The sequence below is a fragment of the Pieris rapae genome, chromosome 10 (assembly GCF_905147795.1).
Source record: "Pieris rapae chromosome 10, ilPieRapa1.1, whole genome shotgun sequence".
In the NCBI taxonomy this organism is placed as follows: Eukaryota; Metazoa; Arthropoda; class Insecta; order Lepidoptera; family Pieridae; genus Pieris; species Pieris rapae.
This window is the reverse complement of record NC_059518.1, coordinates 8238743-8254090: the sequence shown is the minus strand read 5'-3', so window position 1 is coordinate 8254090 and position 15348 is coordinate 8238743. Positions and strand designations below refer to the sequence as shown.

Here is a 15348-nt window from a genome sequence, read left to right as displayed (position 1 = left end):
TTAGGACAAACACATGTCAACATTAACTTACATACGAGAATATAAAAAGCGGTGTCGTCCCTAAAACATGTGGACACGACCAGCGAAATCAGGTAAATACAATAAAGTGTTAATACAAAAAACAACCATAAATTTAAAAATAAAAGCTATAAAGAATTAAACCACTACAATCAAGAAAAGAAATTATTGGTATTGTGTCCTAATTCTACTCTTAGCTGAGGCTAGCGAACCATGAAAAATGTCAAAACTCTGTGCAATATCATTATGGTGGCGACATAACCTATTAATTGGAGAGTTTCTGCCAACGTTTGTTCGACAATGTGGGATGTGAAAGCATTTACGATTTTTTAAACGGCCTTGTTCTACGGCCTTGATTTAAGAACTTCTTATTGGTGGGGGAAAAGGTGGTCACACAATAATCATGAAGGGTCGACGAAAATGCGAAATAATGGTAAAAGCTTTATTTATTGTAACAATCTAAATGTAGTTTTAATATTTAGTTGGCGTCTCCGAAGTACTCCTGCGCAGCCTTAGTGTCTGGTTTGATAGTCTTGGAGCCAGGGTGCCAGTTAGCGGGGCAGACCTCACCATACTTGTCTGTGAACTGGAATGCTTGCACTAGCCTCAGAGTCTCGTCTACCGAGCTGTGGGAGGAGTATTATATGAGTAAATGATATTTATGCTATTGATAATTATAGAAGGAACTCATGTCTTCTGCCATCCATACATAAATATTTCAACTAAAATTGAAAATAAAAATTGTATTATAAACAGTTAAATATTCATATACACAAGCTATAATCGTAAAATTGAGATGAAAATGATGACGTAATACAATCAAAATATCTGTAATAAGATTGGGAGGGTTTTTCAAACAAAATTTCATATTGATTGCTGAAAAGGACTTCTTTAATGAAAGCAGATTATAATTAATAACTAGATATTTTGCTGGGTGTACCTATAACCAAATACAGTATATTTCTGCTGCTGCAGGAATTTTTAAACACAAAGCTATGTTCAAATGAAAAAATATTCAATCAAAAAGATGAAGTGGAGTTTTCAACCACAGAATTACTAAAAAAAATACCATTATAAAAATTACAAAAAGCTAAAAGTGTAAAATATATTTAGTTTTAAATACTCCAAAAATTGTAATTTGTGCTTTTCACTCTAAATAATGCTTTTAAATTATCTAAATATTGTAAGTCTTTGGAAGCAAAACAACGGCTGATCATACAACTCTCACATTACAATAACCTGAATAAAATTCTCTTACCGGCCAACAGGCAGGTCATTGACGGTGATCTGCCTCAGCAACTGCTTGTCATCAATGATGAAGAGGCCACGGAAGGGAATGCCACTCTCTTCATCCAACACACCGTAGTCCCGGGAGATGCGGTGAGACTTGTCACTGATCATTGGGATGTTCATTGGACCCAAACCACCTGTTTAATTCAAGATTCAATTAAATATCCTAAAGGTGTATATTCATCTTTATATGGACACAATTGACATCCATAAAAAGAGAATGATTATTTGCTCACAGACACAACAATATAAGAGAAAAAGGAGAAAATTCACACAAGCCAAGAAGTAAGTTTAGGCGTCTTGTTTTCCAATATTTTGATAATTACCGAACTAAATAAAGATAAGAAAATAATTACAAACTAACGAAAAATAAATGTAGTGATTTAGCAACTAAGATGATAAATTTACACTTAGCCTTTTCAATAATGTTGTCAATCATTTTACGATTTTTATTTGTAGTCAATACTATAGAACACTAAATTGAGCCGTTATACATAGCCATCCTCTAAGGATTATATTACCATTACATAAATTAAAAAAAAATCAATATACATTTACTTCTACATGTATTTCTACAATAAAAGTAAATGCGATACCTTATTAATACTAATTGTTATTGGAATTAAAAGAATTTTCGTGATCTTTGACAAAAAGCAAACAAACAAAGAAAGAAATAACAAACTTACAGTCCCGTGACGCGAACCACACAAGACCTGATTCTCGAGGCTTTTCATATAACATATCCCACATTAAAAAGCATTTGACAAATATTGCTTTATATGTACTTTTTTTTATGTAGTGTAGTAAAAAAACAGCAGTGTTGGACTAGTGGCTGCATGCGACTCTCATACCTGAGGTCGTAGGTTCGATCCCCGGCTGTGCACTAATGGACTTTCTTTCTATGTGCGCATTTAATATTTGCTCAAACAGTGAAGGAAAACATCAAGAGGAAACCGACATGTCTTAGACCCAAAAAGTCGACGTCGTGTGTCAGGCACTGGAGGCTGTTCACTTACTTGCCTATTAGATTTAAAAAATGATCATGAAACAGATTCAGAAATCTGAGGCCAAGACCTGAAAAGGTTGCAGTGCCACTGATTTATTTATTTTTAATAAAAAAACATGATCTTGATACAATTTCATTTTTATGTCTTGAACATTTAATGAAAGTATCATCAAAAAGCCACTTGATAACTATTATTTTATATTATTTCCGTTGAGAAATGTCTAAAACTAAGTACAAAAGGAACAGTTTCACACATTCACCAGAATAATAAAGAATCGTTGATAATTTGGACCCGATTTAATCTTATATTAGTTGTCAAATGCTTTGCCCCATTGTCCCAACGACCACTCACTGTAATCCCCTACTGAGGCCGAACGTTGTCGCGGGTTGGGTGGTTCGCGTCTCGAACAAAAGCTAAATTTTTTAAACGATCGCAGACATAGGAAGCCGCCTTCATCTACAGAAGCGCGTCTAGGGCTACCTGCAAATAGCCTTTTAGATTGAAGACAGTCAGCCTTCATATGCCATTCTATATACTATTACTATAACATTCTATATTCTATATACTGCATACCATTCGTGCATGTGGAATAATATGGTGAGTCAAAGCGTAGTTTTTATAGGTTTTCATCAATAGATGTATATACTATATGTAGTAAACTTGCGATGAGGAAAATAAATATAATTTAATGGTTTTTTATCTTTGCACATGAGATTCATCAATAATTAAAACAGAAAAATCTAGCTCAATCTAATCTATCAAAATAGTTTTTTTACTAACAAATAGTGAATTTAATCATAGGCTAAATAGTGAATATAATATGAGGATCCTGGCCACAGCTTTCACTACAGTGAAAGGTTTCCGATCTTATAACTTATTAATGCAATATATAAAATATATAGTCCTGTTGAATCTTTAAACATTAAAAAAAATAATTATCGAAAGTACGGACCTTGTTTGCGTGGTGTGTTGATCCAGGCGAGATGTGTGAAGTGTGAGTCAGTGGAGGCAGCGATCACCTCACAACCGATCTTGCGGAAGTCATCAGCGCGCTCTGAGAACGCGATGATCTCCGTTGGGCAGACAAAAGTGCTGAAATTTAGGTTTATATTACTAGCAATTTTAGAAGGTGATTTTTTATGTCACTAAAATATAGACATAATTAATAATTATTTCTGTTCCAATTCAGAAATTAAACAAAAAAAAAACACTTTGGAATTTATTAACTAACATTTTATTATTATGTTAAAATTGGAAATACTGGTTTAAGAATAGGACTTCATGATTGCCCAAAGGTTTTGTAGAAAATTTATCTCAAAATAATATTCTTAAAGAAAAGAAAATAAATAATTGATTAAAACGGAAAAAATCGGTACAATCAGTATAATATGGTATATTTTTGGTCAACAAAGTTAGTTAATATTAATAGAAATTAAAATAAACATATACAGATGTAATAAATTATGTAAGAAACAATGTTTTGTGACAAAAATATCGGTGAACTACAAGGTAATTATAAATTTAAATTATCAATTTAATGTGATTTATTTCCGTCACAGCTCACTTTAATTCTATCATAATTTTACCTCGTGAAACGGGTTTTATGTTCTCATATCAAAGTTAATAGGGTGTGAAATTATAAATTATACGGGAAGATTAAAATCTCAGTATTTATAATATAATTTAAAGCTATAAAATTATTTAATACGTGATTTATTTCTTTTCAAATACGATTACATAATACTTACAAGTCTAGTGGGTAGAAGAACAGGACGACATATTTGCCTTTGTAGTCCGAGAGAGAAACGTCCTTGAACTCCCCGTTGACCACTGCCGTGGCCTTAAACTGGGGCGCTGGCTTGGTAAGTTGAAGCGGCATTTTGTTGAAACTGAAATTGGTTAAGGAGAATATTAGGGAAAACACGGCTTTGAAAATATCCTCATTCGGGTTTTTGTTAAAAAAAATCCTCACTCAGATTGTTTTTTATTAAAAAATATTTCATTTTGTGTTATTAAATAAAGCATTGTTACTTAAATATAGATATACATAGTAACATCTAGATTACATGAACATCAAACAGTTATATAATAAAATCTTAGAATAATAATATTAACACAGATTCGAATACGAACAGTTCTTTAAAAAAAATCCAAAATATAGTTTCAGTTAATTGCCAATACGAATTCTGGCTTTCTTACAGAAAAACCAGAACAATGATGAAATAGTGATTACTTCAATATTTCATCATTATTCTTATAATAAATTAATTACGAAGGTAATGATGAATTTGTTTATTATTATGCAATATGCGACGAGTACAATTTCGTCATTGTCGTCGGAACGACATATGAATTTTATAAACAGTACAATCTAACCGCTCCTAATACCTCGTAAACCGGTTATATGAATACACTAGAATATTCATAAGTCATGTAAATTCGAAATATCTATTGCTTGTTACCAACCATAGCGTAGTTTAAAGAGTTAAACGTTAACTAACGTAAGAATTTAAATTTACAATGACATTTTTATACCAACTAAGTTAACATTCTAAGTTACATTGTACCAGAGTTTAATGTCATATCTTGTGCGAAAGCCCAAGTTAATGCTGGCGTCATCTGCTTTAAAAACTTTTTATAATTACCTACATTTATTTAATCTAGTTTATAACGAAGTTTCTCGTCTTCTTAGATCTTAAACTACGTTAAGTTTATGATGTACGAAAATCATAGCTAAGTCACGACTCGGAATCTTGCGTTTTAAGTCACGCAGGTAAATAAATGTTTATTAACCGTAATAGCCGAAATTCTGTTTCCTTGGTGCCAATTTGAACTATTTATCAAGATATATTGAAGGTAAACACTTGTTGTGTAACGATAAGAAAACATTTAAAACTATTCGACTGATAGCATGTTTTGTTATCAGTATAAAAATTCACGAGACAATTACTACAACAATTTGTACATTTGGTCAAATACCTATATGTCGTCTATGACTTACTTGTATTGTTTGACTAATTCTTTTGTAATGTGGCATTTTTCAGTGTCAATAATTGCTTTGACGGTCACTTTGTATTAGGGATTACGTACCCGATTCCATGCTGGCTTCTTTCAGCAATATTGCGGGTTTGTAGAATAACGTGACGACTAATAGCATAATTGTACGCAATATTATATGTAAAAGGACATTTATACAAAAGTACAATCTTTCATCCTAATTAAACGCAACATATACACACTCAACAAGGACAATTTGTACCTATCCGAGTTTCCTGACGTTTTCGGTTAAGTTACGTCATCTGGGAATTCTATTTAATTAAAATTGTACTCTCAACTTTACCTTACTATAACGAACTTGCGCTTACCGCTATTACTAAGTATGTTTCATAACCTACACTACAACTATAGCCATTTATAACGAACCTAAGACCTTTCACAAAACAATCGGTACGTATCAACCAAACGGCATGCGGCAAGTAAGCGGTCTCTCTCCAGAGTCTAACTAATAATTTTCCGTCGCCTTTATAAAGAAAATCCGATAAAAGTCCACAATTGAGCATGTTCCTAACGGCTCTCTCGAGGTTATTCACCCTGGGAACAATTTACTATATTTATGATTATTCAAGACATTGTTTAAATTTTTCCGGCGATGGTAATCTTGTAATTGTTGCACGCTTAGGAAAATTTCAATGTTAATTTTTTTTTAAAGAACAGGGGGCAAACGGGCAGGAGGCTCAACTGATGTTAAGTGATACCGCCGCCCATGGACACTCTCAATGCCAGAGAGCTCGCAAGTGCGTTGCCGGCCTTTTAAGAATTGGTACGTTCTTTTTATTTTCGAATTGGTATATAATATTTGACCATGAAATGCTTAAAGAGCCAGTTCTTTGTACGCGAAGATCTATGGAACTGGTAATTCGTCAATGTCACGTTCTAACAATGATCTACACGTTAAAAGTTATTTATGACAAGTGATCAAAAATTAAGGCTAAACATTCTCAACAAGTTACGTGTTCAAACCTACCCTCTAGGGAAAAAGCAATTTGAATAACATTAAAACTAACCACGGTTATAATTGAACAAGTGTGGTTTCGTTCAGTTAATTAGTTTATGCAAAACTATATTAAAATGATTCTGATTTTGTTTGATTCGAAGTTTGTATTACCTCTAAGGATCATAATGAAGATTATTGACGTTATATTGTTGACGTCAAAATAAATATATTCAAATATTAATAATTAATGAACAAGGCGTCGTATGTTCACAAAACAAATATAATTAAATTATGATTATCATGTAAATACAAAGTGTGTTGAATAATCTACTAAAGACGGTTTATGATAATGCCATCAATAGACCTTGACAAGTAGAATCTTAATCTACATGTCGAGAAATCTACTGACATACGTCAAAGATTGGAAGTATAGAATACTCCAACAAATAATACCTACAATAAATTACAAAACTAGAAAACTTTATATTTTTAACTATGTTAATAAAGTATTTCTACACAAATAAAACCAAACATTAACAGTCTTGTTTTGAAATGCAGATAAAAGTTACTACTGTGCTAGTCACCAAGTACGATTCTTTTCATATGGAAATAACATTGTTTATAGTACTTTTATTCACTTCAGGGTATTAGTGTAGGTAATCAATACAACTCATAGAAGTTTTACATCCAAAGCTTGTTACAAACTGAAAACACTATTATCAATTACATAAATCAATAGTAGTTCAATTGGATAGGCTACTATAGAATATAAAGACTACTAATAATGCTCCTAATCAACTGCATCCAATACAATACTAATAGGACAACAATTTGTGTACAAATATTTTAAAAGATAACTATTAAAAGAAAATTTAAATTTCACTATGTTACTATTGTTTCTACTATAATACTAATTTTATGTAGTACACTACTAAACAAAAAAGTAAAACCTCATAGAAAAAGGTCTCATCATGGGTAAAAGATGTTCCGGCTTCTGCAAGTCGAGGGCATTGACTTCATCACCCCGACAATAACATTTATGATCCATGGCCATTGTTACTTGACAATTTGATCAGCTGTGATAATTTATGTTAATAGTGTAAATAATTAGCATATACAATTATCCAGAACACAATACTATACAATTTGTAACTGGATAAAATAATTGAAATACAATTTTAGTATTGTGAAATAAGTGACAATTTATGAATTAATGCTGGTTATGACACATTCATACCACTTACAGCAAGAACTTTAATTGCAGTCAGATTATTTTGAACTTGATAATATTTAGATAACCTTGTTAAGTTTGGATTACTTATTACAATCATATATAGGTATATTGTGCCAATACTAAAACATTGTGTAATACACATGCTATTAATATCTCACATACACGGTTACCAATGATTCAGCATAGATTGTAATAGATGTAAACATTTTATTAAATATAATAATAATAAATAAATAGCTTATGAAATCTACATGCTCCATGCTTTGTAGCAAATTATAGAAGACAAATAGATAGTGCAAAATAATAAAGTTATAATCATGCAGATTATTACACTTGGAATGTCTAATCATATCTATAATCAGTACTATTAGAAGTATTTGTTGGATTGCAACAACTTTTTGTAATAATGGTGTGAGAAATACAGATTTTTAAACAATTATAGAAATTACTATAATGCAAAATGTAAATAAAATGTATCCTATATATCCTAGAAATATCCTCATGCCAGCCCCTTAATCGCGTCATTTAAATAACTAACCTTGAAGTTATCAATTTTTTTGCCACATTCCCAACCTTCTCGCTATCTGATTCACTGCGATCTCTTTTCCTACTTTTTACTTCTTGCATCATTTTAACCTTTGATCCAAAGAATTACATACATTTTATGAATGATCCGGTAAAAAGACAATATGATTTCATACTATAGGTAGGTACCGGAGAAGTTATTTAAATGTACTGAACCACGTTTTAATTCTAATAAGATTATTATTTGTTTCGAAAGATGTGGATATTTTGAGTAGAAATACGGCATGAGGTGGAAGCTATGTACAGAGGTGAGTTTAGAGTTATAAAATATTTCTAGATAAATCTATCAATTGAGACCGTAACTAAAGACAGCCGGAACGATAGCAAAGGTGGATTTACGACTAAACTACATTAGATTTAATTATGCCAAATGAAGCATAATAAACTAAAGTAATAGCATAAATTAAAAGTGTACTTACAATTAAATTTGAAGAATTAAACTTGAAAATTACAGCGACGCAGTTTCACGGAAACCGTTTCCTAGAATAATGAATTATGAAAAGCAAAATGACACTTGAAGTCTGAAGATTGAAATTTAAAGCAGTGTCAGTTCTGACTTCTGACTTCTGATTTTACTGTTCTGTTTGACAATTTGCCGCAAGAGTTAGTACCGCAATAATATGTTTTAAGTCATAAATTAAAATTAGTCTTACCGTTAATTAATGAAATTGTTTATTTTAACCATAATGCCTTTGTATGTTATGGTTTTGTCAATATATAAAAGTAAAGTAAGTATTTAAATAAGTATGTAAGTGGTAACATTGGCCATAGATGGTTGTTTAAAGTGATTTAGAAATAGTGTTTTTAACCGACTTAAAAAATTCAAAGACGGAGTTTATTAACACTAACAAATAATAAAAATTGTTTTATACACTTATTACTGACTTCTATAATTTAAAAAAAAAATCTATCTGGAACAAGGCAATGTGCAAGCTTAGCCGTATTATCCTTTCTTCTCGAAGCAGTTCAGGCCATTTTCGACCCATAAACCAGTAAATTAAGAACTGGTACTAGTCAAATATGTTAATTTTGTATTATCTATACATATTGTGTTCTTATACTATAGCCAAGTCAAGGTATTTTTGTTTTTTTTTAAACAAACAAGATTATAATATTGATAGTATGGTCACTATAAGATGTTAGTATGAAATAACTTAAGACAAAAGGAAAGTCCCTTAAGTAGGAACTGAATAAATTCACCGACTTATCGTAACTTTTTACGGTAGAAGAACTGCTTTCAGAGACTTTTTTATCAGTTACGATTTGATGGCATACCTAATATATTATATACTACGCGATTCTTAAAATTATAATATTATATTATAGTGAGTGTCCAGAAGATTTATTTATGTGCTATCATTTTACTAGTTTTTGTATTGCAATAAAAAGTTAATGAAAAAAAAAACTACCTTTTTAAGGTCAAGCTAACTTTCGCTATGGTTTTAATGGTAGGTCATTATTATGCTATGAATTTCCATTTTAAATTTGACAATTTAGATTTGATTTACTGTATGTTATTATTTTCTATTACGAAAAAGAACTTGTCATTATTTTATTGTATCCTCTGTAATATTCTCTTACTGAAAATCAAGAAATTTAATAATTAGAAAATTTTGTTAAAATAACTACCTATAACAGCATAAATGGGTACCAAATAGTATATAAACCTACTTCGTATAAATAATATGATGAAGTTTTCAGTATATAATTATTTTACGCTCATACTTAGGTACATAATAATATTGTGTTGGAAGTGGATTGTGCCTTGTCAACAACATTGAGCAATTACGCGCAATCATGTCGCCGTGTTCGGCTTTAGTTCACCTGCAATTGTACTCGCCTTACTTTGTCAGGCACTGAATATTACATCAAATGTTTTATATATTATATACTCATATAGTAAATTTACGGTTTATGAGGTTCAATTGAAATGCACTATTTTTTCACGAATTCACTTTCTAATTTATCAACTGAGTATGATGTACTGTAACTGTAAACTTTAAACCGTTAAGTTACTACTGACAAGATTTTAAAAACCATTTTACATTATTTATTGAGTAGTGTTGGGCTAGTGGCTTCAGCGTGCGACTCTCATACCTGAGGTCGTAGGTTCGATCCCCGGCTGTGCACCAATGGAGTTTCTTTCTGTGTGCGAATTTAACATTTGCTCGGACGGTGAAGGAAAACATCGTGAGGAAACCGACATGCCGTAGACCCAAAAAGTCGATGGCGTGTGTCAGGCACTGGAGGCTGATCACCTACTTGCCTATTAGATTTTAAAATGATCATGAAACAGATTCAGAAATCTGAAGCCTAAGGTCAAATCAGACCTAAGGAGGTTGTAGCTCCAGTGATTTATTTTATTTTACATTATTTATTAGTCTACGGATTCTGTACAAATTGTTACTTTAAAATTTAAATGAAACATTTATAGTTCGAAAAACCCGCCGACACGCTGCTCTAGGTGTAATGGCGTCGCATTAATGCCTATGTACGCCAACTGTCAACACGTAACCAAAAAATCAAGATCTTTACTTGTTAATCATTCTTAAATTACACAAATCTTTATATAATCCTTATAAATCTTATATTTCGATCATGAGACAGTACAGGCATTAAATCGAAAACACATTATATATAAATATGTTACGCCATTGTGGATTCAATTTATCTGTGGCCATGTTTTGTCACGTAACAGACATAAAAATCAATATATATTTGATAAATTTATGAATTTATACAAGTCATTTTACTCCATAACGCTTTTTAAAGCCATGTTCTATACATAAAATGACTTTCAATAACCAATCCTTTTTTACTGTCAAATAGGTTATGAAATCTACATAGCTGTAGTTTCTGCTTTAATGTTAGTGTTAATCATTTCACCAATGCAAATATTTACTAGCTTTCATTCGAAATAATATACACTAAACATTGTTATTAACTAAACCCGAAACTTTTGCCTTCCAGCCATGTTCCAGTTACTATTTTTCTATTTAGTTACAAATAAAGGTACCGATGAATGAATGATGATCATTATGTCACTTCGCAATTCTTTATCGTATCCTTTCATTGAAAAGTCCATAAGCAATAGAATATAGTTCTTAGTGGATTGTAATAAAGTAGAGTAAGCGTTTTCAGCAACAGAAACGGTACAATTTTCCTCGAGACTGGCGATTTGCTGTAATAATTACAAATGTCTAAATAAGAGCAATTATTTAACATAATTATTAAGAGAAATGCGTTACATTTAAGGCGGTTTTCAATTAAATCTCCGCGAAATAATGAGAAATATTTCACTTTGAATTCCTTAATGGAAACCTAATTTACATTTTGTACCCATAAGGGTAGCTAGTGGTTTTCTTTCGACTTTACGAAGGTTGAAGCTAAGCGATATTTAATAATAATAACTAAGATTCATTTATGAATTATGATATACACATATATATCCCTATTTTATACAAAACTACATACATTTTCCTAAGTACCTCTGAAAGAGTAAAGGCCTCTTTAAACTGGATTTAACTCTATCTTCAGCATTTTTTTCATCTCATTCTCATCAACTTCTTTAAGCTCACCAGCCTACTATGCAAGATGGCGACCTCCCTTTTCTTGTTAAAGGGAGGTCCTTCTGTTACTCGTTTGTCCATCATTCATTTATCATCTGTTGTTTATGTGAGCAGTGTCGCGCCACATGATATGTAAATAATAAATTAAATCAGATATCAAGTTCTTTTGGTAAAAAATATCTTTCACTATAAGATTTTTGTCCCACAGAGTATAAGCGTAACGCCAGAAGAAGCTACTGTCAAGGATAAACATATTTTTTTCATGTTGAAGATTACTAAAAACATTGTAATGAAACAGTCAAAACTGTATACGACGACATCGTTTATAACAACATACCGTTATATTGACTAAAACCAAAGGTCTAGGCTGAATTCTATTGTATTAGGTACTTAATAAAAACGCCATCGGCTGTTACGACTATCGGTTTTTACGACCAAATATGAGTAGTCCCTTCGATGTCATTGTAATAGATTTTGACTGTATCTATATAAATGAGATATAAACAATTACTGTGATGACGCAATACCCTTAATCGAGTTAACAAAGTTATTTTGACCGCTAAGGATATATACACCGTCTCGACAGAGCGTGGCTAGACTGGTCTAGAATTATCTCTGAACAGTAGCACCTTTATTCCTCCACACGATCATAACCATGGCCAGAAAGACATGAGTATAAATTCCGGTTAGATAAGTTCTTCTTCTTAACAAAATGATCTTCTAGTACAACATTAAAATGATTATGTACAATATCTGTATATATTTACAAACTATTTGCAAGAACACAAGCATATAATGTTTAATATTTCAGTAAATTTCAGTAAGTGTTCGCAAAATAACAGCTACGTGTGATCCAATAAAGTATCCTGCCACGTATACGTACGTAGCCTAGGAGATTAAGGTGTAAACCTTATTTGCTTATTTATGGTATTTGATTACCTAATGTTACTTTTTTTATTTAATTTAATTTCAAACGCCACAACGAGGTATACTTATGAAACAATGTTTTAAAAAGGATATACGTGTGTGAATGTGATATGAGAAGGCGCAGCGTTAACCAGTTCCATGCAATTTCCTCACAATCGAGTAGCCCACATTCTTCCAGTACAAAACACCCCACGACATTACGTATCGAAAAAGTCTCATGGGTCCGCCATGCATCCGCGACCTGTTAATACATAAATTGCAATTAGGTAGGTAATAATAATAACAAATAATTAACAAAGGTTGCTAAATCAACTCTAATATATACATGATAATACACACAGATATATAGTATTTACAATATTCTTATCCTTCATCGTAATAATCATTAAAAGCGGATGTACGGTACGGTGTATCTTTATACTGTGGCAGCACTTCATGGCTGTATTGCGATATTTATTCGTTGAGTGAGGAAAGCACCAAATGTATTTTATTCATATAAGATATCCTTAGTAACATAAGCTTCACATCCATCGGGTGAAAATCATGTAGTACTAGACCGTGACCTTTAAATGGAGAAGTGGGGGGTCACATAGTACTCTTGGACAAGATCTAATCCGGAGCTGAAGGTTCCTTGAATGTGACATCGTCAGGACAAAGGCATGTCTGACAATAAATGACATCGAATAATACAATTTCAGGAAGGAAATTATTCAGGACAAGTAATCAAAATAGTCGATTTGCCAGGATTCGTGTTATACGTCCTGATCATTAACTCTGTTAATGAAGTATTCTTAGAACACTAAAATGAGGACTTACATTATATTAATATGTATTTAAAAATTTGGTTGTAATTTATTTAAAATATTGCGTAGTGTTCCAATTGACTCTTGGTCCACAAAAACTAATAACTAGCTAGCGAGTTGATATCACCTTAACGAAGCCGAGAGATTATTTAGCTTAAAATCCTTAGAGTGAGGTACTGTACTGCATATTTTAAATAAATGCTGACATTACAAAGTAAAAGTCTTAACACATAAAGCACTGTTATAAAGTATATATTTTATCTGTGGTTTACCCGAATACTACACATTTATTAAGTTGTGTTGACCTCGAAGCGTAGTTTAGCAGCATCTACAATCTGTGGGTACAATCAATACGATGACGTCATACCGTGAAATGCGCTAACGAAATTATTCGGACCGCAAATGATACATACCTACAACTTTTCGACCTTAGACGCTTGGGCAAGCTTTTGGCAAGTCAGTGGGTAGACTGACCAGTCACGCCCGTGAATCTCTCTCTTATGTCAGAGGAACGAGAGGAAGGCCTTTAAGGATATTTATATCATTAAATCATTTTTATATAACAACTTTTATACGTTAAATGACAATGTTTTATTAGATATTTTAATGTATAAATGCTATTGGTATTATAAATAATTTTTATCCTTCCAACTTCAACTTTATATACGAAAAAGTTTACCGGGTGAGATAGTATTAATATCGTTTGCTATCTGGCATAAATCATTTTAGTAGGTTAGTATAGCATATTTCAAAAAATGTAATTTAAAATTTAACTTCACTTTAACATATTCTGCATAAACTAAAGACAGAAAAAGTCGAGCAGACGTTGTTAATCAAAGTTTTTGCTCTGTGCGAAGATGGAAACCGTGCATTGCTGTTAGTTTCATGTAAGAAATACGGGATATGAACATTTCAAAGCGCATAATAAATTATCAAAGGAAGCCAAAAGTACACTTGCTTAAATAATATTATCAAACATACATGTTAAATGCAAGTACAAGAGCGCCCCGTGACTAAATAAGTCTTCAGGAAATTAAACTTATTTGATATCTGTTTATTACAAATAATGTATTGTTTTATATAAGACATTTATAAAAGTAGTATTTTCCTTATAATTGCCTTAAACTTTTACAAGAGATTAATTGGCACATTTTTTGACTATAGCAAACTGTGCACCATATTAATTTATATTTTGTGTGTTCAGTTGTATTGCTTTATTATATATATATCCTTATTCATTATAATAATATAATATTAAATAATAATAATATATTATTATTATTGAATAGTAATACATCTTGGATATTTGATAATAAGTGATATGAAGTAAAGAGTCTTTATTAAATTAAATTATAAAAAAACTCAACATGAAAATAACTAGCATGCAGCTGCACAGCTAAAGTATTTTACGACAGCCCAGGTGCAGAATATAATGGCATTAGCCAAGTACAATTGAATAGATAGAAAATGTTAATTTTCTGATTTAAGTGCTCATAAAGTTTCAAGAATATTTCTGTAAAATTAACTTGAATTTCTGCGATATTTTTACGCTATTTTTTAAAAATAAGTACATGATATAGTCTGTAAAAGTCATAGCAATCTGTCTTAAAAACGATAAGTATCACAGAGTAAAATAAGTAATGATGAATGGTAACAAATAACCATTTATGACAAATTATTTTGTCAGTACAAACAGTAATTAAGGTTTGTTTACAAAATTGCGCACTTTAAATTTTGTAAAATCAGAAATAACATCTTTTTCGACGAGCAACATTTTTTCGATGGTAACATGGACAAAACAGCGGTTGGCTCACCTGTCGGCTGTCACCCCGCGCCATCCATCATGCTGCGCGCCAAAATGAAACGCTACGAATAGCGCCTCTAAAACGTGCATTGTATGTAAAACGCGTAGCGTGAATTA

At 31.6% G+C, this 15348-nt stretch overlaps 1 protein-coding gene across 2 annotated transcripts; it reads right to left on the bottom strand.

The window, feature by feature from the left end:
* Positions 1–446: 446 nt before the first annotated feature.
* On the bottom strand, positions 447–8677 carry LOC110994015 (peroxiredoxin 1). 2 transcript variants are annotated; one of them, XM_045629823.1, is made up of 6 exons: positions 8548–8677; positions 4064–4204; positions 3268–3407; positions 2667–2795; positions 1277–1445; positions 447–644 (listed from the first exon to the last, which is right to left on the bottom strand). In XM_045629823.1, the coding sequence occupies exons 2-6, from the start codon at positions 4192–4194 to the stop codon at positions 497–499; spliced, it is 717 nt and encodes a 238-aa protein (XP_045485779.1). In that variant the 5' UTR covers positions 4195–4204; positions 8548–8677; the 3' UTR covers positions 447–496. The 2 variants fall into 2 exon arrangements, with proteins under 2 accessions (XP_045485779.1, XP_045485780.1); XM_045629824.1 differs by lacking the exons at positions 2667–2795; positions 8548–8677.
* Positions 8678–15348: the final 6671 nt, after the last annotated feature.

Coding starts and splice junctions, on each gene's coding strand:
- LOC110994015 (XM_045629823.1), bottom strand. CDS start 4,194: ATGCCGCTTCAACTTACCAAGCCAGCGCCCCAGTTTAAGGCCACGGCA. Junction 3,408..4,063: donor TTCTTCTACCCACTAGACTT/GTAAGTATTATG, acceptor CCTAAATTTCAG/CACTTTTGTCTGCCCAACGG. Junction 645..1,276: donor AATGACCTGCCTGTTGGCCG/GTAAGAGAATTT, acceptor CTCCTCCCACAG/CTCGGTAGACGAGACTCTGA.